This window comes from Felis catus, chromosome X (assembly GCF_018350175.1).
Source record: "Felis catus isolate Fca126 chromosome X, F.catus_Fca126_mat1.0, whole genome shotgun sequence".
Classification (NCBI taxonomy): domain Eukaryota; kingdom Metazoa; phylum Chordata; class Mammalia; order Carnivora; family Felidae; genus Felis; species Felis catus.
Window position 1 is genome coordinate 80,614,746 of NC_058386.1, and position 27,889 is coordinate 80,642,634.

The 27,889-nt window shown below is 39.9% G+C and overlaps 2 protein-coding genes and 1 non-coding gene across 7 annotated transcripts in view; 2 read left to right on the plus strand and 1 right to left on the minus strand.

Moving 5' to 3' along the window:
* SYTL4 (synaptotagmin like 4) overlaps positions 1 to 3,823 on the minus strand; it is a 210,671-nt gene extending 206,848 nt beyond the window's left edge. For 2 of the 3 annotated variants that reach the window (XM_045051317.1, XM_045051316.1), the window contains exons 1-2: positions 3,380 to 3,823; positions 881 to 1,068 (exon numbers count right to left, since the gene is read on the minus strand). The gene's annotated coding sequence lies outside the window, so the exon portion shown is untranslated. Of the gene's footprint in view, positions 1 to 880; positions 1,069 to 2,930; positions 3,357 to 3,379 lie in introns of those variants that run through there. The other variant, XM_045051318.1, reaches the window with a different exon arrangement.
* A 30-nt stretch (positions 3,824 to 3,853) lies between these two features.
* On the plus strand, positions 3,854 to 26,923 carry CSTF2 (cleavage stimulation factor subunit 2). Of its 3 annotated transcripts, XM_019824062.2 has the most exons (16): positions 3,854 to 4,011; positions 4,844 to 4,922; positions 5,442 to 5,611; positions 6,340 to 6,476; positions 6,951 to 7,070; positions 7,180 to 7,317; positions 9,304 to 9,427; positions 13,540 to 13,602; positions 15,945 to 16,004; positions 16,186 to 16,272; positions 16,654 to 16,795; positions 17,818 to 17,993; positions 18,553 to 18,845; positions 22,228 to 22,338; positions 24,304 to 24,429; positions 26,713 to 26,923. In XM_019824062.2, the coding sequence occupies exons 1-15, from the start codon at positions 3,954 to 3,956 to the stop codon at positions 24,424 to 24,426; spliced, it is 1,881 nt and encodes a 626-aa protein (XP_019679621.1). In that variant the 5' UTR covers positions 3,854 to 3,953; the 3' UTR covers positions 24,427 to 24,429; positions 26,713 to 26,923. The 3 variants fall into 3 exon arrangements, with proteins under 3 accessions (XP_019679621.1, XP_044907254.1, XP_044907255.1); XM_045051319.1 differs by lacking the exon at positions 16,186 to 16,272; XM_045051320.1 differs by lacking the exons at positions 15,945 to 16,004; positions 16,186 to 16,272 and having other exon boundaries at positions 3,855 to 4,011.
* On the plus strand, positions 20,888 to 20,972 carry TRNAR-UCG. The gene has a single exon. It is a non-coding gene; the product is annotated as a tRNA-Arg (tRNA).
* Positions 26,924 to 27,889: the final 966 nt, after the last annotated feature.

A 27,889-nucleotide genomic window follows, 5' to 3' on the forward strand; every position in this document is an offset into this window, starting at 1 on the left:
TTCCACTTACATGAGGTACCTAAAGTAGTCAAATTTATAGACACAGAGAGTAGCATGATGGCTGCCAGGGGCTGATGGGAGGCAAGAATGGGGGATTAATGTTTAATGGTATGGATTTTCTTTTTTTTATTTTTTTAAAAATTTTTTTTTCAATGTTTATTTTTGGGACAGAGAGAGACAGAGCATGAACAGGGGAGGGGCAGAGAGAGAGGGAGACACAGAATCGGAAACAGGCTCCAGGCTCTGAGCCATCAGCCCAGAGCCTGACGCGGGGCTCAAACTCACGGACCATGAGATCGTGACCTGGTTGAAGTCGGATGCTTAACCGACTGCGCCACCCAGGCGCCCCAATGGTATGGAGTTTCTATTTGGGAAAATAAAGAGGTTCTAGAGATGAATAATGATGATGGTTGGACAATGTGAATATACTTAATGCCACTGAATTGTACACTTAAAAATGGTTAAAATGGTAAATTTTGTTACATACACTTTGCCACAACAACAAATATATAGAGCACACTTTTAAACAATCTCCCCGGTTTTGTGAGACTCAAGTACGATCTATGTAGAAAAGCTCTGTAACCTATACAGCCCTTCACAAATATTAGCTCTTTCTAATCACTATCACCCTGTTTCCCCCAACCTGATAGCATTATCTACATGTTCTATCTAGCCATGCTCACCCAGAAGCACACTGTTGGAGTTTAAGTGTGGTACAGTGATATCCACCTTTGTTTTGCTAAACCCTGAGTTCCATGTGTCAATGCAACAGTCTCCCAGAATTCTGGTTCTGAAACAGAAAAAGCCCACCAAAGACATAAGTTTTAGACAAGCCTGATTGGATTCTAGAGAAAAAATTCAAGAGACTTCCTCCTCTTACCCAGCTTTCCCCAATGCTTGGTTTGTAAGCAGTTCTCATTCAGCAGCAAGAGGTCACCATGCCATTGTCAACAACAAGGAAAATCTTACTCCAATTCAGTTGACCACCTAACTCCCTGGCCTGCTACCAAGCAATGTACCTCAGAAGGCAGCCCTTAAACAGGTGAACAATCTTGAATCTTCTGGATTCTAGGAAACAAATAGAGGAAATGTAGTCATTAAGCATCAACTGAGAAAAGTAATTAGATAATAAAAATGAAAATGCTAAAATCTAAAGACCACATGATCAGCTTTGATGGACTGCACAATTCTCTACACTGTAGCTTCAGAGATGAACCCTCAAATACTCATAGAAAGTAAAAATATTGCTGCAGAACCAGTGTGATAATGCAGTAGTGCAAAACTTAGAATGATGTTTCTGGAAAGCAAGCCAAATGGAACCTACAAACAAATACTGAGCAAGATCTGTGTCAGCATTTAGGTGTTCTCTGAGAGCCCCAAGTTTCCTTAACTATTACATGTGCTGCTTACTGAGAATTTCTCCTAACATAGGTAATGCTACAGTGCTATCTGAAATCTTTTTCATGCAATGATGTATACTCAGGAGTTCCTGCCTTTGCAGATAGTCCCTGGAGGACCAATGAGGGATTTTATTCCATGGCTCTTTGAGGAGCTTTAAATGCACATCAAACATGAAGTAGTACTTAGCCCAGCCTTGGAAATTTGACTTTCTACGGCCAAGTCTCTGTACCCTCACATTCTCTTTTTTTTAATATGAAATTTATTATCAAATTGGTTTCCATACAACACCCAGTGCTCCTCCCAACAGGTGCCCTCCTCAATGCCCATCACCCACTTTCCCCTCCCTCCCACCCCCCATCAACCCTCAGTTTTTAAGAGTCTCTTATGGTTTGCCTCCTTCCCTCTCTTTTTTTTTCTCCTTCTCCTCCCCCATAGTCTTAAGTTTCTCATGATCCAAAGAAGAGTGAAAACATATGGTATCTGTCTTTCTCTGTATGGCTTATTTCACTTAGCATAACACTCTCCAGTTCCATCTACGTTGCTACAAAAGACCATATTTCATTCTTTCTCATTGCCATGTAGTATTCCATTGTGTATATAAACTACAGTTTCTTTATCCATTCATCAGTTGATGGACATTTAGGCTCTTTCCATAATTTGGCTATTGTTGAGAGTGCTGCTATAAACATTGGGGTACAAGTGTCCCTACACATCAGCACTCCTGTATCCCTTGGGTAAATTCCTAGCAGTGCTATTCCTGGGTCATAGGGTAGATCTATTTTTAATTTTTTGAGGAACCTCCACACTGTTTTCCAGAGTGGCTGCACCAGTTTGCATTCCCACCAATAGTGCAAGAGGGTTCCCGTTTCTCCACATCCTCTCCAGCATCTATAGTCTCCTGATTTGTTCATTTTGGCCACTCTGACTGGCGTGAGGTGATATCTGAGTGTGGTTTTGATTTGTATTTCCCTGATGAGGAGTGACGTCAAGCATCTTTTCATGTGTCTATTGTGTGCCCTCACAGTCTTGAATGTCATTGCTTGCTTCACTTATACTTATCCAAGATTCTTAGTATCATCCACAAGACTAAATAAGAACTCAAGATTTTTTGACAAAACTTTCTGCCAATGCCCACAAATCTTGGCTGTGGTTTCCCAAATTCTTTGATTCTCCACCATTAACCCTTTTTCTTGTGCGCAAAGCCCATAAATAATACTTATTCTATATATAGTCCCATTTGTGTACAAATGCATCTTTCCTAGTTTTCCCCCCTACCTCTTCATACTGCACCTATATTTTTGTGTTAACTCAGGTTCAGTCATAACAGCTACGACAGCATCAGACACTTTACCTTCTGTCTTCATTTTGCTATAACCTATTGGCTAAAGATGTATGTCGCTTTGGGAGTGTTGCAGTGATGGAAAAAGACTCAAAGGGACAACACTGAGGCAGGGGACACCAGCACACAGCCTATAAATAGAACCCAAATATACAAAAGCAAAAGCTTATGAAACATCCCTTGCACACACCTCTTTTATAACCAGTTGAGTAGGACTGGTTGATGAAGTGAAAGAACCAACAATCCCTTCTCCACAAATGATTGATGTCAGCACAACAAGCCCCTGGCTACAGGTGCCTCAACATATTCTTGGGTGGTTCATTGTTGTGAGTCATTGGCCCACCATCACCAGGTCAAATACTCGAAGTTCTTTTCCAAAAATGGTAATAAATTTGGAGCCATTCATATTCCCTCAGTTATAATGGAAGGAAATAGCTACAGCAGTTAAGCATTCAGTCTCTGAGCCAAAGCGACCCGAGTTCAAATCATGCTTTAGCCGCTTGTTGAGTACCAACAGTCAACGATCTTTTCTTATACCCCACTTGTCCAAGCCCTCGGCCACCTCGCTCCCTCACCACCACCAAGCACAGGGTGTCCGGGGACTACACAAGAGCAGACAGGAATCTGTTCTCCCTTTACCTGTCCATCTCCTCAGCTATGTTGCCGCCTTGAAGTTGAGCGCTCCTCATTCTCTCATTCCCTAGACTGCCGCGACTCTCCTCATATTCCACCAAACACTCCAGCTAAATTTACAAAATAACAGGCACGCTGCTGGAGTGGAACCAAGCACTTCCTTTCCCTAACAAGGCGGAACTAAAGTGAAAGTGCCAAGGTTGTTAGCAAATGACTGCCCTGTTACCATGGTAAAGCGGCTATCGCCATCTTTATTGTAATCGATGATTCCTTGTGTCGGTCTAAGAATAAATGAATAATAAAGATTTCTACAAACTAAAAGCCTTCCTTCAAGTTAGTCTGGGCCGGCACAAACGTAGGTCGGAACGGAGTTATCCTCAGGAAGCAGCCCAGCCCGGAGTGGTTAATGCTTTCGTGGGCTGATCGCTGCTGCTGACGGAATGACGCCAGGGGAGGGGCCATGCGTACGCCCAGGCCAGTTGCTTCCGGCTTACGCGCCTTACAGACGCATGTTTAGCGCAGATCTCACGCGCCGTACGGAAGTGTGCTCTGGCGCACCGGAAGCGGCCGGAAGAGAGCGATGGCGGGTTTGACTGTGAGAGACCCTGCGGTGGATCGTTCTCTGCGTTCGGTGTTCGGTGAGAGGAATTCGTGGAGCCAAGCATCAGGGAGGCGCAGAAAGAGACAGGGGCTACGAGGAATTCCCCGTGCACCTCATGAATTGCCACAGGAGCTGGTTATGGGTTGGGCTTGCAGCCCTACCTGTCTATCCTGTGGGGCGGCCAACCTGGTGGACTCGCGGGCAAAGTGATGCCCCTTTCCCCTGAGGTCTCACAGCCTTTTTAAGATGTGGCTGAGAAAGTTAAACTAGCGTTCAGCTTCGATGCGTTTGTCCTTTCACGAGCTTCAATCATTGCCTGCAATTGAGGGCGCATGGCAACTGTCCCTACTACTTCTCACCCCCTTTCTCAGAATACAGATTATATGCTGAGTGTATAGATCCTTGTGTCCACTTGCCGCCCTCCATAAGGACTTTCCTCTGCTTTTTTACCGTAACATTATCTAGTTAGATACCTGTAGCGGCCACCTGGCTTCTTAGGGTGAATTGTGAATGAATTTTTAAAATACCAAATACATTGGTATTTTTAGTTCTTATTGATAAGATTCGCAGATTTTCAGGTAAATACCAATGCCAGAGTTTTTCATAACACTTGTCAGATAAGTCTACGAACTGCTACTAAGGAGTGCCTATACCTTTCATATTTACCCTTAGTGGTTTATTTGTTTTGTAATTAAAGCCAGCAGACAAAATTGAAATCTTATCTGAAGTACCATGGAACTGGGGTTGTAGGAACACAATTTTGAAGTAGTTATATTTTCAATGATATAAGTAGATACTGGTTTACTTTCTCACCAGAGAAATGGGTTACAAACTCAAAAGTTTTCATATGTTGTCTATTTTCTTCGTAGTGGGGAACATTCCATATGAGGCTACTGAAGAGCAGTTAAAGGACATCTTTTCTGAGGTTGGACCCGTTGTTAGTTTCAGGTGAGATCCCCTTTGACTACTTGGGGTCTTTAAAATCACAAATTTGGCCATTAGCAATAATGGCAAGGTTTTTACTGGTGACTTTTCACATTCTTCTGTTTTTTTGTAACAGTTTTATTCAGGTATGATTCATATACCATACAATCCACATTTATTTTTACTAAAAGATACTTTTTTTTCATTTAAAAAATATTTCAGTGAGGGGCATCTGGGTGGCTCAGTCAGTTAAGTTTGACTTCGGCTCAGGTAATGATTTCACGGTTTCAGTTCAAGCCCCACATCAGGCTGTCTGCTGTCAGCACAGAGTCCGCTTTGGATCCTCTGTCTCCCTCTCTCTCTGCCCCTGCCCCTGCCCCGCACACTCTCTCAAAAATAAGCATTAAAAAAAATATTTCAGTGGGGCGGTCAGAGTGATAAAGTTACTTGTCTTACAGTGGACCAAATTAAAACATGGCAATGTTAGCAGGAAACCTATATGTGTGTAACATTTGTGTCTGATACTTGGTTCTGCTCTTCCAGGTTGGTATATGATAGGGAGACAGGAAAGCCAAAGGGTTATGGCTTCTGTGAATACCAAGACCAGGAGACGGCACTTAGTGCCATGCGAAACCTGAATGGGCGTGAATTCAGTGGAAGAGCACTTCGCGTGGACAATGCTGCCAGTGAAAAGAACAAAGAAGAGCTGAAGAGTGAGTATAAACCTTATTTGTATGCAACATGAGTTAGTAAAGACATATTGAAGATTTTCCATTTATGACATGTTTTAGCATCTAGTGAAACGGTTAGCCATGTAGCTTTTTTACTTGACCCACTTAAGGCGCCTGAGGCGCCTGTATTGTGAGTGTATTTCTTTGAGAAACAAAGTACAGTTGACTTTAGAACTCCCTCTAGTTGCCAAGGAGTTGATTTCTAGTTAAAGATGAATTCGGGCTCACTAAGCCATTAGTTGCACTAATAACTGGGTCATTAGTTTGCCACTGCTGTAACTGTTTGTCAGATCTGTAATTAGTGGGATTACTAAGGCATTCTCTCGGCTTTTTTCATGAAGTAACAGATGAGGAATTACATTTTGAAATTGGTATCTTTATCTATTTTGCTTCTGAAAATTAGCATCTTTATCTATTGTTTTGCTTCTGAAATGAGTTGTCAAAAGAAATTGATATGCCCCATCCCTAATTTAGGTTAACATTGTCCACCTACGTGATCTTAGTCCCAGCTTTCCTCTGAGAGCAGAAAATACACTCTGTCACTTTCCTCTACAGAAATAAGAGACTTGCAAATCACTTATTTCTCAGTTCCAGAGAATTTAGAGTTATCAACGGGTCCTGGAAGGGAAGTAGCCCTGGAAAGTAGATACTTGAAATGATTTAGCTCTTAATTTTGCCTCCTTAACTTTTTGTACTTTCTTCCTGATCAGGCCTTGGCACTGGTGCCCCTGTCATTGAGTCACCTTATGGAGAGACCATCAGTCCTGAGGATGCCCCTGAGTCCATTAGCAAAGCAGTTGCCAGTCTTCCACCAGAGCAGATGTTTGAGCTGATGAAACAAATGAAGGTGGGAGGAGGCATTAGGTTAAGAACAAATCAAATCACAGCAAATTTTCAAGGAGTTAATTGATAAAGTTAATGGAAATGACTCCCTGAGCTCAAATATAAGGTGTGCCTGTTAATCACCATTTCTTGCACCTTTGATATGCCTTATGTCCATAGCATATTTTACATTTTGTGCAAGGAGCTTTCCATTTTTGTACACGAACACAACTATACAGTCTGGCTTTTTGTGGCCCATAGATATCAGATGCAGATATTCAAATGTGACTTTTTTCCTAAATGGTGGTATTATGGTATTTGAAATGCCTCTTTCTTCTCTTGCCTGTCATGACCAAAATTTTATGTGCTATGCAAAAACCAATGATAGCTTAAAAAGCTTCTTGAATATTACATTTCTCAGATGAGAATGGCTCTAAATCACTATTAATTTCTAAGCAATAAGTATTGAACCTGATGATGAATCTGTTTATCTTCTCAGCTCTGTGTCCAGAATAGTCCTCAGGAAGCACGGAACATGTTGCTTCAGAACCCTCAACTGGCTTATGCTTTGCTACAAGCACAGGTAGTGATGAGAATTGTGGATCCAGAGATTGCCCTGGTGAGTGCTGCTTGTTTTTTATGGAAATGCCACAATAAACTTTGAGTGGGGTAGGAACTACTTGATTGCTTTGTTAAACAGCTCATAGATTTGTCTTTTTGTTTTTTAGAAAATTCTGCATCGTCAGACAAATATCCCAACACTGATTGCAGGCAACCCTCAGCCAGTCCACAGTGCCGGCCCTGGCTCAGGATCCTCTGTGTCAATGAGCCAGCAGAATCCTCAGGCCCCTCAGGCCCAGTCTTTGGTAGGGCTTTACCTCTTGATATTACTTTTACCTGTTTTAGAATGCCATTTTCATTTTAGGAAGATATATTGAAAGAAGAATAGTCAGGAGTTGAAGATGATAATTTCAATTTCCAGACATGATAGCAATTTTCAGTTTGCAGGGTATATGGCCTCTGAATGAATATAGATTCAGTGCCAAGTTTGTAAAACAAAAAGGTCCTTTCTGTGTGCCCTTTTATAGAAGCTAATCTTTTGTTTACGTGCATGGATGGTACTGTGGTTGACAGTTTGTTATTCTACATAGGTCTCATTTAGTACTTCTAGCAATTGTATCAGGTTGGCACTCTTATTATCTCCTTACCAATGAAAGTGTAAAGCTTGCTTTCCAACCATGACACAAAACTTTGAAGCCATAAGAAATAAATACATTGGAAAGCTGAAAATTTTCTGTATAAAGAAAAAGAAATAGGGACGCCTGGGTGGCTCAGTAGACTAAGCATCTGAATTCTGCTCAAGTCATGATCTCATGGTTCGTGAATTTGAGCCCCGTGTCAGGCTCTGTGCTGACAGCTCAGAGCCTGGAGCCTGCTTCGAATTCTGGGTCTCCCTCTCTCTGCCCCTCCCCTGCTCACGTGCTCGCTCTCTCTCTCTCTCTCTCTCTCTCTCTCTCTCTCTCTCTCTCATAAATAAACATTAAAAAATTTTGAAAAGAAATAAACACCAAAGACAAATGACAAATTGGGGAAAGTATTTGCCACACCCATGATGGACAATAGGCTGATTACTTAATCATGTTCAAGAATGTTTATTGTCACAATATAATAGTGAAAAATTGAAACATCCTAAATGTACATCAGGGGGAGAATGGGAAAAATGTATATTTATCCACTGTGTCCCCATGAATGACTTTCGAAAACATAATTCCATATAAGCAGGTAAGATGAACTAGGATACAATGCTATCAACACAGATAACCCAAACATTCTAAAAGTGAAAATAAGTGGATGTAGAAGCCTTCTCAAAATATGGGATATATGTGTTTGCATATATCCCAAAAATATGCTGAAATGTGTTTAGTATGTATGTTTAGTTTGTAATGATTTATATATGGTTTCAAAACATCTGTAAAAATTCTTAAGTGGTTGTCTTAAGAAGGGGATATAGGGAGGCACCTGGGTGGCTCAGTCAGTTAAGCCTCCAACTCTTGATTTTGGCTCAGGTAATAATCTCATATGAGGTCATGGGATTGAGTCCTGCAGTGGGCTCCCTGCTCAGTGTGGATTGGGATTATCTCTCTCCATGCTCACTGTGCTTGAGATTCTCTCTTTCCCTCTCTCTCTCTCTCTCTCTCTCTCTCCCCCCCCTTCCCCTGCTTACACTCTCTCAAGATAAATAAATAAGCTTAAAAAAAAAAAGGATACAATATGCAGTTGGGAAAGACCATACAGCAGATTTCAAACATATATATTATTTATTTTCTAAACCGTACGTTTATTTTATTTTGTATATAATTTATGTATCTGGACTTTTTCGTAACAAAAATGTTCAACCTCAAAGTAAGACAAATGTGAACAGAAATTACAATAATCTATCATTTTTTACCTATCACATTGGGGGAGATAAACAACTTGAAGTCAACCATGGGTGCTACATGTGGCCTCACAACACATATCAGACTTGTCAGTCTCTACTTTTATTTTTTTAATAAAGTTTATTTATTTGGAGAGAGAGTATATGCATGTGAGTGGGGGAGGGGGAGAGAGAGAGACTATCCCAAGCAGGCTCTGCACTGTCAGCGTGGAGCCTGAGGTGGAGCTTGAGCTCACCAATCATGAGATCATGACCTAAGTTGAAATCAAGAGTCAGAAGCTTAACTGACTGAGCCACCCAGACACCCCGGTCTCTGCTTTTAGAATGTGGTCCATCTTAATTGTGTTCTATATAACCAGGCTCATCATGTGTGTTTCCAGAGGCATGTACATACTCTGTTTTTAATTTTGATCAGGGTGGAATGCATGTCAACGGTGCACCTCCTCTGATGCAAGCTTCTATGCAGGCTGGAGTTCCAGCACCAGGGCAAATACCAGCAACTGTAACAGGACCTGGCCCTGGTTCCTTAGCTCCTGGAGGTATGTTTCATTTAGAGTCTTCACCATTTTGGTATTTTGCTAAAGTTTTGTTGTAGCAATTGGTATGTTGTAGCCACATTATTACCTGGTAAAGAGATCTTGATATAAAATTAATATGCAGCTAAGAAATATATCCTAGGTGGAGGAAATAGTTGATATCTTATATATAGATCTATGTCTGATTAAGAGAACAAGGAAAAGAACTACAAAATGGGAAAATCCAGTAAAACTTCCAAACTTCCAAATGGAATGAATGTGAACTAGACCAAGCCAACAAATAGAAGGTACAGGAAACAACATTGTAAAGTAAGTAATGATAAACATAGAGTAAGGTGGAAGGAATAAAATCTTGTATAGAGGTTAATTCTACTAAATATGAAGGGACTCAACTTTCCCACTGAAAGCCAGAGATTTGGGTTAAATGGCACATAAAAAGACACAAAATAATTGTACTTGTTATTATTATATTTAACAAGTATAAAATTGCACTTTATTAAATGTAATCAGACAAAACTACAAAAAGAAAAAACATTTTGAAGCTGTATCTTTTCATTGAAAGCGTGTATATAGAAATTAAGAGTGTTGCTATTATGCTTGTAGTTTTTTCTCATTCAACACTCATAACTAAAAAAGTTATGAGTGAAATAGTGATTCCCTATATGAAACTCCTGTATGAACACATGACGTGTATCAATATTAAAGTTTTTTATGCAACGAAATTGCTTCTTGTTAATTTGTCTAATCTAGGTTAGATTGACTACAGCATTACTACGAGAGGATAATTGAATCTAAATTGTTCTGTATTGTAGAGAACCTGGTCTACAGAGCTAAGTTGACAAGGAATAGAGGAAGGGATTTTAAAAGAAATTTCAGCAAACTCATGATTTCCATTTATCTATGCAGTTAAAATATCTTTCAGTGAAAAAAATGAATTCTGTATTTTATACATTTTTGAGTTATGGGTACCTAACTTAAAAATATTACAAATTGTGATGTGGTCTTACTACACATGACAAGTATGCAACCCATGATATATGCAGCTCATAATGTAAGTTGAAAAACACCCAAAGTGGACTATACCCTGTTCAGGGAGACAAGTGCACTTGGATGTCACAACAGTGTCAATTTGCTGTAAAAGTTTCTGTGTCCTCCATTTCTACATTTGACATTGTCATTAATTGTTAACATAGTGTGTGGATCAGCATTGTCTGTGGACCACACTTTGAGTACCTTTGTACTAATGGACCAAAAATAAGTGAAGGCATTGAGGAATAAAGTAGCAGAACCAATAAGCACAATTTATTATTGAGCTTTGACTAAAGAATATACTTTTCCCCCCAAATGACCATGGAACAGTTAAAAAAAAAAAGTGACTATGTAGTTGGCCATAAAATTAAAAGTTTAAAAAGTAGAGATTTTACAGGCCACATTCTCTTATTATAAGCCAATAAAATTAGGGGCGCCTGGGTGGCTTAGTTGGTTAAGTGTCCGACTTCAGCTCGGGTCATGATCTCACAGTTCACGAGTTCGGGCCCCACGTCGGGCTCTGTGCTGACAGCTCAGAGCCTGGAGCCTGCTTCAGATTCTGTGTCTCCCTCTCTCTCTCCTCCTTCCCCACTGGCACTCTGTCTCTTTCTCTTGCTCACTTGCTCAAAAATTAATAAACATTAATTTTTTTAAAAAATAAGCCAATAAAATTAGAAATAATTAAAAGGTGACTGAAAAATAACCTTTACTTGGGAAATTAAGGAACATACATTAGGTATCCTTGAATTAAAGAGAACATAAAAAGGAAATTTATAAATTATCCAAAAGACAACAAAAATAGTATACTTTATACAAAAAAGTGTGGGAAATAGTGAAGGCAGTACTTAAAATGAGTATCTTTAAATGCCTGTGTTATTAAAGAATAAAAGAGCTCTAAGTGCTGGTTTTAAAAAATTAGGAAAATAATATTTTCGATGGTATGTTTTGTGAGTTTGTAGCACTTACACTCCTGAAGTTTTTAAAACATCACTAGGACTTTTAAAATAACCTCTACAAAGCTCTTTGACAATTGGTGAGAAGAGGGAACAACCTAGTAGAAAAGTAGGCAAAGAAAATGAGTAAGCACTTCAAAGAAGAGCAAATCCAAATGGCAACAAAAACAAATCCATTTATAGTCATAGGATTGGAAATTAAATAACAAGATTTCAAAGATAGATGACCCTATTGGTGGGGAAAGTGGTATCATAAATTAATTGGTAGCGGAAATGTGAAGTTTTTCAGCCTTTTAAGAAACTAGTCTCACATTTAAAATTCATGTACACTTTGACCCACCAATTCCACTTCTGGGAACCTAGCCCATACAAATAAAAGTGTCATCATGTGATAGTGTATAATATGAGAAGTTATGCCCAGAAGTCCTTCTGCCACTGCTTTTCTTAGATCCTAAATCTTTGTATTGTTTTACTGAGTGGTCTGAATAAATCCTAGAATGTTGTGATTAGAAGAGACCTTTGAAATCATTTAGACCTGTTCTCAAACTTTAATGTACATTAGAATTACCTAATTAGCTTATTAAAACTCAGATGCTGCTTCCCACCCTGAGACTTTCTAATTCAGCAAGTCTGAGTTAGGGCCCTGGAATTTGCAGTTCTAATAATTCCTTGGTGATACTGACACTTCTGGTCTGGGGACCACATTCTGAGAACCACTGGTTTAGACCAACTCATTCACTTTGCAGGTGAGGAGGCCTGGGCATATGCTAATTGTATTAAATCACTTGTTCAAAATCACAGTTACTTTGTTCCAGTAGAGATAGGGCTATCCCAGGTTCAGGTTCTTAATTAATGGCTCTTTGGTGCCTGGCATGTTAAATGGAGTAAGAGAATATTATGTATTTTTGATATTTTAGTTAAGTATTAATGAACTGCAAACAGTAAAGCTTGTCTTTTCTCCCCGCTCACAGAATATATTGTTGCTTTAAGAAAAAAAGAATTACTGCTATATGGAAAGGGCAAGATAAGGACTTGTGATGCATAATTATTCTTTGTGTAGCAATCCTCATATCCCAACTGGTTAGGGTAGAACTAAGTGGTTCTCAATCCTGTTAGACCCTGTGGCCTCTTTTCATAACAGATACTTTGCAGTGACTTTTTACTATCCTGAGATGAAATGCACACTTATAACCTACTTAACATGATTTCCAAGAAAATAATGTCCTAACTACAATATAAAGGAGAAACAAAAAGAAATTAACCTATAATAAAAAATATTTTTAATACACAAGTGTTCAGGCATGACTACACAAGAAACCAAAAGGTAGCAGTCAGATGCTTGCACCTATACCATGAAGTAAAAGCTACAAATGTAGACAAATACAGGTATGTTGTCTTGGCAACACAAATACCAAAGAGACTATTGATGTTAGTGATGTGATTTTTCTCAAGTGGTGAAAACTGTAGGTAAAATTCTTAACAAAACAAAAAATGCATTACCCATAATTAACTCAGTAATTGTATTTCTGGAAAATTCAGTACATCTGTGTACATACATATGTAGGGAAAAGAACTTTTTGTTTACAAATACAACAGACTTAGGTTCTAAATTCAGATGACCATAAGCAGGTTTTCATTTGTGTTAATGTTCACCAAGGCATTTGAGAGTTTTGCAAGACAAGATGATTCTGGATTCTGGAGGACTGTCTCAGACATTGCAGGGCATCTAGTATCCCTGTTGGCTTTTCATTAAATGCCAGCCATGCCCTCTAAATCTTTTCACAACTAAAACCCACACATTTACAAAATACCCTGGGAACAGTATTGCCTCCTATGAGAGGAGTTATGTGGATAAGTGCCGTTTTTCTCCTATGTAACAGAACTTCTGCCACGGTTTTGGTAACCGGTGAGATTAAGTATTGTCATTTAACTTGCTCTTCTGTCACTGAAGCCTAGAGTTTACTGACAAACTCTATCTTCTGTATACCTGCATTGTTTCAGGATAGTTATGATGTTCCTGAGTAGTTTTCTGCCTCTGAGGCCAAAAGAGAACATTTGTTAACTCAACCACTGTCCTAATTTTTTCTCCACTGTCATAATTTGTGTTTTTCTTTGCTTCCCTTTATCTTCTAGGAGGAATGCAAGCCCAGGTTGGAATGCCAGGAAGTGGACCAGTATCCATTGAGCGGGGACAAGGTAAATAAATATTAATATCTGATTAATGTGGATTGGACTTGGAAATATTCTACATCTGCACTATCTTACTATGGCAGCCACTAATGATATGTGGCTATTTGAATAAATAAATCAAATAAAGTTGATTAAAATTGAATTGAAATTAGGTAAAACTTAAAATTCAGTTCCTCATTCACACTAGCCACATTACAAGTACTCAATGGCCACATGTTGCTAGTGGATACTATACTGGATAGTGCAGATACAGAATATTTCCATCATTGCAGAATATACAGCACCAGTCTAGATTTTCCATCTAGTGACCCAGAGCCCAGCTGTATAAGAATTGATGATAAATCAAGTGGATCCTTTGTTTCTATTTAAGTTATATCACCTTTTCCTAATAGTCTAATGATTCTACTGACATATTCTCTGTCACTCTGTGGCTATCTGTTGCCTGAGTAAGGAATTTTAATAATAAGCATGTAACACATGACTGGGCATGAAGAAGCCTAAATTTAAACTGCAGAGAAAACTGGGAGGAGGTCAGAGGTCTAAAGCTTACTTGATAAGAAGAGCATGTTGTACTGTGGCAGTAACACTAGACACCACAGCAGAGCCACTCCAAAATCTCCACGTTATTTCCCTCTGTTACTGGAGTTTGAAGAAAAAGAAAATATAGTAGTTTGGTTGAAAACATTAGGAGGAGACAGAAAACAGAAGGAATGAATGATAAAACTGAGTGCATACTGTGGGCAAGGCACCTTAATTTTCACAGACAACTGTGTGAGTTAGGTGGCAGCACCTCAGTTTTCAGGTAAAGAGGTGGAGGCTCAGAGTTTTAAAGTTACCTATTTAAGGGGCATGATAGTAAGTAAGTAAATACTGCTGTCTGAGTAATGTGGACAGGACTCGGGCCACTAATCTCTTCCAGCCAGTAAGTGGCAGAGCAAGACTCTGAAGTCTCTGAAAAAAATCTATACTCTATCTGAAGAGTGCCTTCAGTGCTTTTTGTTCTTACTCATTTTGTCATTTGATGAGAAAGAACTGCTTTGGACGGCACAGAGAAGTTTAAGTTACTTCCTAGCATATGGCCTATAAGAGAAACTCATTTTTTAAAAGCAAAATATTAACATAGAGGCCTAAGTACTTTACTTCTTGTCTATAGTTTGTCCACTAGGGTTGGTTGTTGAAGTGACAGAACTAATAATCTTGTCAGATAATTGACAGTGGGACCAAGCTCTTGACCAAATGTCTCATCTAAAGCAGCCTGTGCTTTCGTGCTTTGTGCCCCTCCCTCTCGGCCACTATCAGCAGATCGTATGTGTATCCCAGAATATTTTTGCATTAGGGAGAAATTGGGGTTGCAGTCATATTCTTCTTCCCAAGCCATCAATCAGTCAGTCACGCTTTAGGTGTTTAATGCATACTTCCACAAGACATCTTCTTTCCTGCTATAATTGTCTTCACCTTTCTGGTCAAAAGTTAGCAAAGGGAAATGACTTGGATTTTGAAGGTAGATAGGTGTGTCTTCTTGAAGAGATAAAGTGAGATGAGTTTTCTTTTATAGTTTGTCTTCAGTACTTAGCAGAGGAAGCAAGAATCTTTCCGTTTGTACCCAGTTTTTCTTTTCCTGGAATCCATGCTTCTTATACGCATTTGTAATGGTAAAAGGAGACAGTGACATGTTTAAAAAGATACTTCTTGCCTTCCGCCACCTTTGTGTAGTATTAGCACCCTTGTCATCTCATTAGTCTTTGTTTGCTATTGTCATGTTTCATTATTACTAGAGACTTGCAGTGGCAGAGTATTTCTTGAGGGGTGATATTATCTTTCTTTGTCTAAAGCTCACTCACTGCATTTCCCATGGAAATTTTTGTGCTTAAAAATATGGCAAAAATAGTACTGTCCAACTTGTGTTGCCTCTTCAGAATAAATCTTGCCTTCTAGGTTCAGTACAGTCTCTTTCATGTTTTGCTTATGAACGTATGTTTATGTTCTTTGCCTAAGTAGGGGTTCAGAACCATCCTTTTTTTTATTTTGTTTCCTTTTTTTTGTAGTGATATAAGGAGATTTAGGTGGACTTGTAGTAGCAGAGGCGAAAATCGAAAGTGGCTGAGTAAAATCATTGACTGACAGGTTTCAACTTAGGAGGTAATCTCATCACAGCGGAACAATTTCAGATCCTAAAGAAGCTAATATAGTTCAGGAACATTTTGTAGCCTGGGGCAGGCTCCTTGGCTTTGTAACTTACGTGTATAAATCTCCAGCGTCTGTATGTGTATGTTTCTCTGTGTGTGCGCACATGCGCAAGCTGTTTCAAGTGTCTGCTCTTTCTCCTTTTGAACTTACTGCTCACCTAGGAACCCTACAGCACTCGCCCGTGGGACCCGCCGGGCCTGCATCAATTGAGCGAGTTCAAGGTACCCATTGTATCTGCGGGTTTCCTTTTGTTTGTGGTGTTCAGGGTGGGACGTTGAGAGGACAAGGGCTGCTTGGCAGTCATCCTCACGTTCGGAACCCAAAAGGGTAGTGTTTTGGGTTTTTGTTTTTAAATTTTTTTCCTGTTGGGGCCACAAGCCTAAGATTGACCTCTTCACACAGGGCAGAGAACATGGATGATATGGGCATCTGTCCGAGGCTGTACTCCCTCCCTACTGGTGTCAGGAGGCTTGGATGGAATAGCAGTCTGTAAGGAGACAGCAGGTTCTTGCAGAGCCATGGCAGTGTTCACATAATGCCAAGACCCTACCTCTCTTTTGTGACTCTGGTCCTTGAACTAAGATTGATTATAAGGAGAACCAGGAGCATAAACTTCTTCAGGTTGCAGTGCTAGTCCTTGGCAGGTTGCTCCCCACTTTGCTCTTTATATAATTCCATCCATACCTCTGACATGGCACAGATTCTGCCTACACCCTGCTTCTGTTCTTGAGCTGCAAGAGGAGTCTGCTGTGGTGAGGTTTCACCCACTCTCAGGTGTCTGAATTATGTTGTCAGTGGTTATATAGAGTCATTTCTTGTTTTCCTTATGTGTCCTTCACAACAGTAACTCCCTGTTTGTTTTCCTGTCAGTGCCAATGCAGGACCCCAGAGCAGCTATGCAGCGTGGTCCCTTGCCTGCCAACGTCCCAACTCCTCGAGGTCTACTAGGAGATGCTCCAAATGATCCGCGTGGAGGCACTTTACTTTCTGTAACTGGAGAGGTAGAGCCTAGGTAAGCACTAACAGAAGGAAAAGATTGGATGGGGCATCTGGGTGCCTCAGTCAGTTAAGTGTCCGACTTCGGCTCAGGTAATGATTTCATGGCTCATAAGTTCAAGCCCCTCGTCTGGCTCTGTGCTGACAGCTCAGAGCCTGGAGCCTGCTTTGGATTCTGTGTCTTCCTCTCTCTAGGCCCCTCCCACACTTGAGCTCTCTCTCTCTCAAAAAAAAACATTAAAAAAATTTTAAAAAGAAGGAAAAGACTGGAGGAATCAGAATTTTCCCTTGGTTTGAGAACAGTCTTTCTGTACCAGTGGTACCTATTTGTCTACCTCAGAAGATAGATAAGTATTCATAGCCACTGTCCAAGACTAAACATTTCTCCTTGGACAGAACCATATAGTTGAGTATGTCATTTTGAATGAACCATGGCTACTCCATCTTTACAAATGAGAAATTCTGGCATATGTACCTGAACAGGAAAAACTTCTTTTGCATAATGGTAGTAATGATATTAATAATAGCAGTAATGATAATAAGAACAATGATTGATGCTAATGGGGATTATGCCTCTGACTCTGCTGTGAGTACTTTACTTAGATCATCTCATTAAATCTACACAACCACCCTGTGAGATTGATACTAATATACCAGTCATATTTTACAGAGGAAGAAACGAAGCTATAGAGAGGTTAAGTAAATGTGCCCAAGATCACACAACTAATGTGTGATAAAGCCTGGATTTGAACCCATACAGTAACCCATGTTTTTAAGCACTGTACTACATACTCATTCTGTACAGTGGATATCTTACCTCCTCAGTTATGAGCACCCTGACCAAATGTGAAATTCTAGAATGCGTGGATTTACATCTCATTAGCACTTTTTTTGACCTGTTTGGTGTTAATTCTCTTAGAATTCGTAGACTGATGTTTGCATCAGTTCTTTGACTTTTTTACTTACTGATCTTCTGGTTAATAGTTTTGGTTGTTGTTTTGTTCTGTTTTAAAATATAACATTTTCCTCCATCTCTAGAGGTTATCTGGGACCACCTCATCAGGGTCCACCCATGCACCATGTCCCTGGTCATGACAGCCGTGGCCCACCCCCACATGAAATGAGGGGAGGGCCATTAGCTGAGCCCAGACCTCTAATGGCGGAGCCAAGAGGACCCATGCTAGATCAGAGGGGTCCACCGTTGGATGGCAGAGGTAAGGGGGAGACCACATCACAAGGCTGACTGGTAGTTGCGGGCTGATAATAAACCCAGCTATCTTAGGCCCTAAGCTGGTATAAAGAAGGTAGGGCAATGGGGTTGAAAAACATTTTTAAGGTTTATCTGCAAATCTGCGAAATTGGGAAGGAGAATGTAGTATCATGTGCACTTGAACAACACGTTTGAACTGCACAGGTCCGCTTATACATGATTTTTTTTTTTTTTTTTGGTAAATATAGTACAGTGCTAGTTTCCTTAAGATTTAATAACATTTTCTTTTCTCTGACTTACTTTATTGCAAGAATGCAGAACATAATACACATAATATACAAAATATGTGTCAGTCAACAGTTTATGTTTTTGGTAAGGCTTCCAGTCAACAGTAGGCTATTAGTAGTTAAGTTTTAGGGGAGTGCTTCAGTCCTCACACTGTTCAAGGGTCAGCTATAGTTGTGGGGGAGATGTGACTAGAGGAATAGATTTCTTCTTTGTTGGGTTTTTTTGCAGTAAGGATAAGTAGCTACACAGTGGTTTTCTTACAACTTTCTTTACAGGCGGAAGAGATCCCCGAGGCATAGATACACGAGGAATGGAGGCACGAGCCATGGAGGCTAGAGGATTAGATGCCAGAGGATTGGAGGCCCGTGCTATGGAAGCCCGAGCGATGGAGGCCCGTGCGATGGAGGCCCGTGCGATGGAGGCCCGTGCAATGGAAGTCAGAGGGATAGAAGCCAGAAGTATGGATACAAGGGGCCCAGTCCCTGGTCCTAGAGGTCCTATACCTAGTGGAATCCAAGGTCCCAGTCCAATTAACATGGGGGCAGTTGGCCCCCAGGGATCCAGACAGGTATGTGCAACACTCACTTCTTCTATGTGAAATCTTAATCTATTCAGGAATTGATAATTAAGCCTGTTACTGCTTTCTCATTTAGGCTATTTCTCAGTTTGTTAAAACGGGAAGATTAGAATCTCCCTTCTTTTATTTTCTGTGTCCCTTAAGGTGGTTATTTGCTAGGCACCAGGATTGTGGCAACCTTGTCCCACAATTTAAGGAGCTCTTCCATTCAGACCAGAGTCCCTGCAAATTTAGGAGACAGAGTGTGTCTCACTAGAATCTAGGCATGGATAATTTGAAAAACCTCCTCCAAATGATTCTAATGTACAACCATAAGAACTGCATTAGAGCATATGAACAGCTATAGGTAATCAATTCAGGTAATCTTAGTTTTGCATAAACCTATTTTAATTTACTTTCATCAAACAGCCTAAGTGAACAGTGGAGTATCAAAGGCAATTTACTAATGCTTACCTTAAAACCTGTGGAACTGAATTCTTATCTCTTCTTGTTTGGCTATTTCCAGCTCTGTGTATGTGGTGATCTATGATTGTCTATGTGTTGTCATCTCCTCCCTTTTCAACAAAATTGGTTGTGGGGAGATGGTGATATACATGTGGCTTCCCTGAGTTTTTAGGTGCTAGCACCTTCATCTCCCTCTAGCCCCTCCGTCTTCCTTTCTCCATTTGTCTTCCTCCTTCCTCTATGTACTTCTGGCTCTCTTCCCTCTTCCATATGTTTATGTGTCTTGCTCTCGTGTGTGTGTGTGTGTGTGTGTGAGAGAGAGAGAGAGAGAGAGAGAGAGAGAGAGAGAGAGAGAGATAGGGGGAGAGAGTCAGCTGGAATTGAACATGTCAGCCATCCATTTCTCTTGTTTTATAGATTTGGAAATTGAGATCCAAGAATTCAGGTTACTTGTCCAAATTCACACAACTAAAAAGTAACAGAGTAAGGAATAGAACCCACTATTTTTTTCCACTGTACCACTCTGTCCTGTTATCTGCATGTTATGTATGTGTGTAGACATACATGTATGTATGTCTGCCTCCCCCTCTTTAATAGGAAATACGAGTATGTCGTTTTCTGGTATGTGTGAAATAAAACCGTTCTCTATTTTTTTTCTTTCAAGTTATGCTTTTTAAAAAATGTGTGTGTGTGGGCCTTGTTTATTCTGCCCTCTATGGTCAGTAGCCTCATAACAAAAATGGTTTTTATGCATTTATTCAGTCATTCAACAAATATTTATTGAGCACCTCCTGTGTAGCAGAGACAGCTTTAGGTACTGGGGATATAGCAGTGTGAACAAAACAAAGTTCCTGCCCCCCTGGAGCTTGCATCCTAGCTGGGAAAACTGACAACAAATAATTGCATGATGTGCTTGTATAATTCTGTCAATATTTTCACTGAAAATAATGGTTGGAAGACTGTTTCTGGAGAAAGTCTTGCTCTTTAATCTCTGCTAGCACTTGAACTCATTACTCTGTAGTGTTAGGTTTATATAATTTTAATTAGTAGATTGTATAAAGCCTATTAGATCTGAGGTGAAAATAAATTTTATCTTCAAACTTTTTTTTAAATTGTTTAAAGTAGTATGTTCATTCATACATAAAAGATATACAGTGAGAACCTTGCTTTGTCCACTGTATCCATCTCCCTTGTGACCCCCATCTCCTATAGATAATTGCTTTTGTCCAACTTCTGTTATATCTTTCTAACAAAGAAGACTGTTAGAAAATATGCATTATTTAAAAAAATGTATATATTTTTCCTTTCTTTCACTGTCCTTGTGCCTAGGGCAAAAGCATAAACTAGGACTCTCTTAGGCAAACCTGGTTGTGTAGTCACCTATATTGTGACTAGTCTGCCTAGAATAGGCACTCCTGGAAACTTGAAATGGCCATTATTGAATGGTTAGGTCATGTTATAATAGTTCAAATTAGTATTAACTAAAATGTAAAAAATGTTATCCTCACAGATATTTCAGATCTGTAGCACAACATTAAAGTTCAGACCGGTCTCTGGATTCAGTATTGATAACAGAAAGTGATAGGGGTGCCTGGGTGGCTCAGTTGGTTGAGCGTCTGACTTCGGCTCAGGTCATGATCTCACGGTTCGTGGGTTCGAGCCCCATGTCAGGCTCTGTGCTGATGGCTCAGAGCCTCGAGCCTCAAGCCTGCTTCAGATTCTGTGCCTCTCTCTCTCTGCCCCTCCCCTGCTCACACTCTGTCAATCTCTCTCGAAAAATAAATAAGCATTTGAAAAAATGTTTTTCAAGAAGAACAGAAAGTGATAATGAAGTGTATTATGCTTCCTTCCCTTCTTAAACAAGATAGGAAAAACAATTTTCACCATTTTTTGATTACTCAAGGTCATCATTACATGTACCCATTACTGTATATGCTGTAACAGAAAACACAGTTACCTCCTGTTTGGTTTCTGGTCTCCTCCACTGTCAGTTTGTCACCTGGCTCTTCACATTGCTGTCCTGGTATCTGCTCCTAACGGTTTATCACATTTCTTTTTGAGTTTTGATGCTTCTGATTTTCTGGGGAAGCAGGTAACAAATTAACAATTTGTGTTTAATAAGAGTACCTCAACTCTGGGTGAATGCCTGAGTGTGAACATAATAGCAGAGGGAACTTAAACAGTGATTCTAGGTGCTCTGAGGCCTTTTCCTTGGGGTATGGTAGTCTTCCCAAAGATTGAAGTCACCGAAGATCTTAAATAAGTGATATAACTGCATTTTGTTCTTTTAGCTTGGGTCAGTGATATTTCTTGGTCTGTAATTTAGCAGAAAGTATCTGCTGCATATTCTCTCTGGAAAGTTATAAAAAGCAAATGTTGGGCTAATAACAGTCTTTTCCCCAGAGGCCTTCCCATCTCCTTTCTGCCTCTGCCATTATGATCGTCTCTGCCTTGCTTATGGGATAGGGCCCTTTGGAACAAACTGCCTATGTCTGATTGAACTAGAGGTAGGCGGTATCCCTGTGAATGTAGCTTCCCCAGTGGACCAGCATACATTATTTCTAGAATCTGCTGGCTTTCATTTCTGTTTCCACTGAGCACTAGTTTCTAGGATGCTCTCAGTTTTCTCTGTGTTTATGCAGCTGGATTTTGCTTGATTTGATGGTATCTGATTGTTCAGTGTTATATTTGTTGATGATGCTGGAGCTATTGTAAGCAAATGTGTCTAAGTTGCTAGTCGATCTCTGGCTAAACTCTGCCTTCTGCCATTGCTAACAGTAGGAAATGATCTTCAGAATCATTAATTTGCTTTTTTTGTTTTTTTACTCATATCCATAATCAGTTCATGTTTTTCACATTATTATTGGATCCTGAATACCTATATGAGAAGTTCTGAAACATCTCTCCTCATCTCTCTTTATGCATATAGGTCCCAGTTATGCAGGGAGCAGGCATGCAAGGAGCAAACATTCAGGGTGGAGGTCAGCCTGGGGGCTTTAGTCCTGGCCAGAACCAGGTCACCCCACAGGACCATGAGAAGGTAAGCAACACTGCCTCCAGTGGCACACTTCTCTTGGATTCTGCTTTTCTTTTTTCTTTTTTCTTTTTTAATTTTTATTTATTTTTGGGAGAGAGAGAGGGAGAGCAAGAGAGAACAAGCGGGGGAGGGACAGAGAGAGAGGGAGACACAGAATCCGAAGCAGGCTGCAGGCTCTGAGCTGTCAGCACAGAGACCAATGCAGGGCTTGAACTGAAGAACTGCGAGATCATGACCTGGGCCGAAGTTGGACACTTAACCGACTGAGCCACCCAGGCGCCCCTAAATTTTTTTTTTTAATGTACATCCAAGTTAGTTAGCATATAGTGCAACAATGGTTTCAGGAGTAGGTTCCTTAATCCTTGTTTATTCTCCATATTTAAGAGTCTCTTATGCTTTGTCCCCCTCCCTATTTTTCATATTATTTTTGCTTCCCTTCCCTAATGTTCATCTATTTTGCATCTTAAAGTCCTCAAATGAGTGAAGTCATATATTTGTCTTTCTCTGACTAATTTCACTTAGCATACCCTCTAGTTCCATCCACGTAGTTGCAAATGGCAAGATTTCATTCTTTTTGATTGCCAAGTAATACTCCATTGTGTATATATATCACATCTTCTTTATCCATTCATCCATCGATGGACATTTGGGCTTTTTCCATACTTTGGGTATTGTTGATAGTGCTGCTATAAACATAGGGGTGCATGTGCCCCTTTGAAACAGCATACCTGTATCCATCCCTTGGATATATACCTAGTAGTGCAATTGCTGGGTTGTAGGGTAGTTCTATTTTTAATTTTTTGAGGAACCTCCATACTGTTTACCAGAGTGGCTGCACCAGTTTGCATTCCCATAGTTTTTTTTTATGTTTATTTAGTTTTGAGAGCAAGCGAGCATGAATAGGGGAAGGGCAGAGAAAGAGGGAAACACAGAATCCAAAGCAGGCTCCAGGCTCTGAGCTGTCAGCACAGAGCCTGACACAGGGCTCGAACCCACAAACTGTGAGATCATTATCTGAGCCGAAGTTGGACACTCAACTGACTAAGCCACCCAGGCACCCCAGGATTCTGCTTTTCAATTACTATGTGAATGTCCTGGGTCTCTGGAGTTCCTTTGGAAGAAATGGTTTACTCCTATAACTTTTTTATGATCTTGCTATCTGAAAATTTATCAGCCTGGTCTTAAATATCTTTTCTTTTTTAATGTTTTGTTTTATTCCTGAGAGAGAGCATGAGCAGGGAGGGACAAAGAGAGCAGAAGACACAGAATCTGAAGCATGCTTCAGGCTGAGCTGTCAGCACAGAGCCCCACACAGGGCTTAAACCCACAAACTGCAGGATCATGACCTGAGCCAAAGTCAGACGCCCATCTGACTGAGCCACCCAGGTGCCCCTATGGGCCTGGTCTTAAAATTCTTTAGTGGATGTATATAAATGGCGGCTTATCTTACATTTCAGACTCAAATGGCAGCTTATCTTACATATCAGACTCATCTGCCATAACTGTTTTTGGTTTTTTTTTTTTGTAGGCCAGCTTGACCTGAAAATCCAAGTCTCTTTTTTCCCCACCTAAAAACAATAGCAAATCCCCCATGAGTATGTCTTTCTGTTTCTATATTTGACCATTGTGGGGAGCTCATGTCTGATGGAAAGACTAAAACTTGTAAAAGAGACTTTCAAAATGGGATCAAAAACTAAAGACTTCCCAAGGCTCACAGATAACGTGTTAGTCTGCAAGAACTTTGGGTTCATGCAGGTGTCTGATTCGAGTCTTCTAATCTTAGGTATTATTGTACTTGAGCTTTTCATTGTGCCCTTTCTCACCAGCTGGGTTTTTAACTTGGTTTGGGTGTTTTTTGTGTACAGTATTCTAGGTGTAAAATATCCTTCCTTTTTAGACAGAAGCTGGTGTTGTTTTTATGGCTGCCATCATGAAAACTCACTCCCTTTTTTTTTTTCCTCTTCACAGGCTGCTTTGATCATGCAGGTTCTTCAACTGACTGCAGACCAGATCGCCATGCTGCCTCCTGAGCAGAGACAGAGTATCCTGATCTTAAAGGAACAAATACAGAAATCCACTGGAGCACCTTGAAAGGTGAGCCAACTTAACCTGCCTAAGTTGGACAAGCTCCTTGTGCATTTGGGGTATTAGATGCTTTCAACCTTAACCAACAACACTCTCCTGATCTCAAGACTGTCCGAGGCCTGCAGTCCTCTTGGCTACACTCTTCACCCTTCATTAGATTAGATCAGCTCCTATGAAGATAGCAGAAGGCAGCAGGGTATTTGTTCAGTTGTTGAGTTGGTTGTAAGCTTTTTTTTAACCTTTCTTTCCTAATGGCAGAAGTAACATGTGATCACTTTTACAAAGTTAATCAAACACAGAAATGTAGAAAGGTCAGGGTAGGAAGCTCTGCTTCCTCAATCTCATTCCCCGAGCAACCTCTAAATATAGTTTGGTGGATATCCTTCCAGAATCAGTTGTGTTATTTTATTCCACATATTCTCCATCAAAATGGAGAAAATGCAAAGCATTTCAATAAGATGTATAAATATTTTAGTTTCCAGTATTTATTTAATATTGACTGTGTTGAGGTTAAACTGATAGAGCACCATCACCATCGGTCCCTTTACATTTTAGAGGCTGCGGTACACCTCTGCCCTTTATTTTTCTTGCTTATCAGTCATGTAAAAGGGATCATAATCACGTGACCTAACCTGATTCTATGTATTTGAGTTTCTTTTAAAAACCTTTTTCCCCAACACCTTGTATTTTGTAAATAATTATTTTCTAAAAACAGTTTAAAATTCACATTGTCCCAATATTGGCTGGAATATCACATCGTGAATTTCTACTTTCTACCCCATCTGTATTATAATTCCCATCCACATATTATAATAGTGAGGGGCGCCTGGGTGGATCAGTCGGTTAAGCATCTGACTTGGGCTCAGGTCATGATTTCACAGTTTGTGGGTTTAAGCCCCGCATCAGGCTGTGTGCTGACAGCTTGCTCAGAGCCTACAGCCTGCTTCAGATTCTGTGTCCCCTTCTCTCTCTCTGCCCCTCCCCCGCTCATGCTCTGTCTCTGTTTCAAAAACAAATAAATGTTAAAAAAATTATATAATAGCAAATTCATTTACACCATTTAGCAGTCTTTACTAATTATGTTGTGTTTTAATCCGTATTTGTAATGTCATTAAAACATCCAAACCAGAAACATGCGTCATATCCGTATTTAGACTTTAAATTTTTTTTTTTAATATTTAGTTTTGAGAGATAGAGTGTGAGCAGGGGAAAGACAGAGAGAGAGAGGGAGACACAGAATCTGAAGCAGTCTCCAGGCCCTGAGCTGTCAGCACAGAGCTCGACGTGGGGCTCGAACTCACAAACCATGAGATCATGACCTGAGCCGAAGTCGGACGCTTTAACCAACTGAGCCACCCAGGCACCCCTGTATTTAGACTTTAAATGACTAAAGTGTAATGAGAAGCTGTCCTAGATGGATGGCTAGCTAGACTTTAACTTTTTAGTCCAGATACCTGAGGCATTTTTTTAGTAAAAGAATAGGCTATTATATTTAGAGTAATAGATTAAAAACTATTCCTGTCTTTTACTTTTTCTAATTTATTTATGTCAGAGAAGGCATGCCCCACAACATGGAGAAATTACTCTTTTTGGATAATAGAGGTAGAAATATTTCTGAAAGTTCTTTCATTATGTATTCTTGCTCATAAGCTATTCCCAAGCCGTGCACACAAACCACAGGGCAAGGGTTTTTGTTTGTTTCTATTTTGAAATAATTAATATAAATTCACAGAAGGTTGGAAGAATAGTACAAAGAGCCTCGTGTACCCATCCTTAAGCAGTGCCTTTTTGGTTTGTAGTACAAAACCAAGAAATTGACATTGGTACATTTCTGTTGAGTACAGACCTTACTCAGTTTTCACTATTTTTTAGACATATTATTTGTGTGTGATCAGTGGTTCTCATCCAGAGGCAGTTTTGCTCCATATAGGAAATTTGGAAATGTCTGGAGACGTTCTTGGTTGTCAGAACTTTAGGGGATAGTGTACTACTGGCATTCAGTGGGTAGAGACCAGAGATGCTTCTGAACATCCTATAACCACAGGATCTCCCCCCACCCCATAACAAAGACTAACCTGTCTCCAAATGTCAATATTGCGAGGTTGAGAAACCCTGCTGTCAGGTGATTACTTTGGGGATCCTGGAGGTAGACACCTTAGGAATCTGTCCCTGGTGATTTGCCTTTTTGCATAGCCTCCCTCCCTTCCTTACTTTAATTTTTTTTTTCCTGATGTTTGGGGAAGAGAACTTTTTCTCCATTTCTAATGGCTTTCTCCCAACTTTTTCTTACAGGTTTTCAAAAATACCTGGCAACAAATCTGGAAATTAATTCCATAACTTTGTTGAAATGTTGCAAAAAGATGACTTCTGCATCCTAACCCTTGAATGACTCAAATTGGTGCCAGGTGGAGGATTCCCATCACCTTCTCTCAGAACAAAATCAGTTCATTCTGTTGTCTTAGTTTGTATATTTTCTGTGACTTGAAATAAACTTTGAACACAATTTTAGTATACTGCAGATTGATACACATGACCTTTTTGCTTTTAAAAAGGTGTACACCAAGGGTGAAACCTTAGATGTGTTTTCAACCCTTACCGCAGTATTGTACTTTAATGTTATATTGCCATAGCTCTGTTTTTCCTTTAAGTTAACCACTTATTCTTCTTGATGATATTTGAGAATTTCTCAGAAGCAGTGTTTTCTAGAACTTAGTTTTTGCTTTGTTTGCTTCCAGCAGAAATAATGCAATTTGCCCTTTGAGAACTTGCTAGAACTTCTGAGTTTACTGGGAGAAAATAGCCCATGCTTAGAGCTGTAAAATGGCAAGAAGGACAACAAAGCAAAGAGCCTAGCAGAGCAGTGTATTTAGTGTAGAAAAATCCAATTATCAGAATGTACTTTTGTTTATCAGTAGCAGGTTTGTTCACATGCATAGTTCAGAATTAAGACAAAATGTATTGGCACTGGTTCAAGTGTGTCAGCATGTCAGCAACACAAGAGACTGTTGACATTTACCTGTCCTAAAACTCTTCAGTCTCAGTAGTCAACCTTGAAAGTTAAAAAAGCCACTAATTTTTCACATGTTTGAGATGAAATAAAAACTAAATAGAAATCAAATGAACAAAATACATTCATTCTACCTTCTAGATAATCACTAACCTACAGTCTTCCTCTATAACCAAATTTATTCTGGGAAATTAAAACATAGAAAACCCTGAAACTTTTACATTCTTCTCATTTATTTTAAGAGGACCAAATGTAGAGCATAGTCAGATTGCCCATTAGGCCTGCCCCTGCCTGCTTCCTTGCAGATAGACGTGACCATAAATAGTGCCACTAGTTCTAACCTATGGCTCTTCCAGCCTAGCATTCTCTCTCTCATAGTGGCATTAAGGAGGAACATGATTTCTCTCCATCAGGCCAACCTCAAGAGGTTAAGAGATGCCTTAATAATTAGTAAAGTTCCAC

Coding starts and splice junctions, on each gene's coding strand:
- CSTF2 (XM_019824062.2), top strand. CDS start 3,954: ATGGCGGGTTTGACTGTGAGAGACCCTGCGGTGGATCGTTCTCTGCGT. Junction 9,428..13,539: donor TGGTTCCTTAGCTCCTGGAG/GTATGTTTCATT, acceptor TTTATCTTCTAG/GAGGAATGCAAGCCCAGGTT. Junction 18,846..22,227: donor GCCCCCAGGGATCCAGACAG/GTATGTGCAACA, acceptor TTATGCATATAG/GTCCCAGTTATGCAGGGAGC.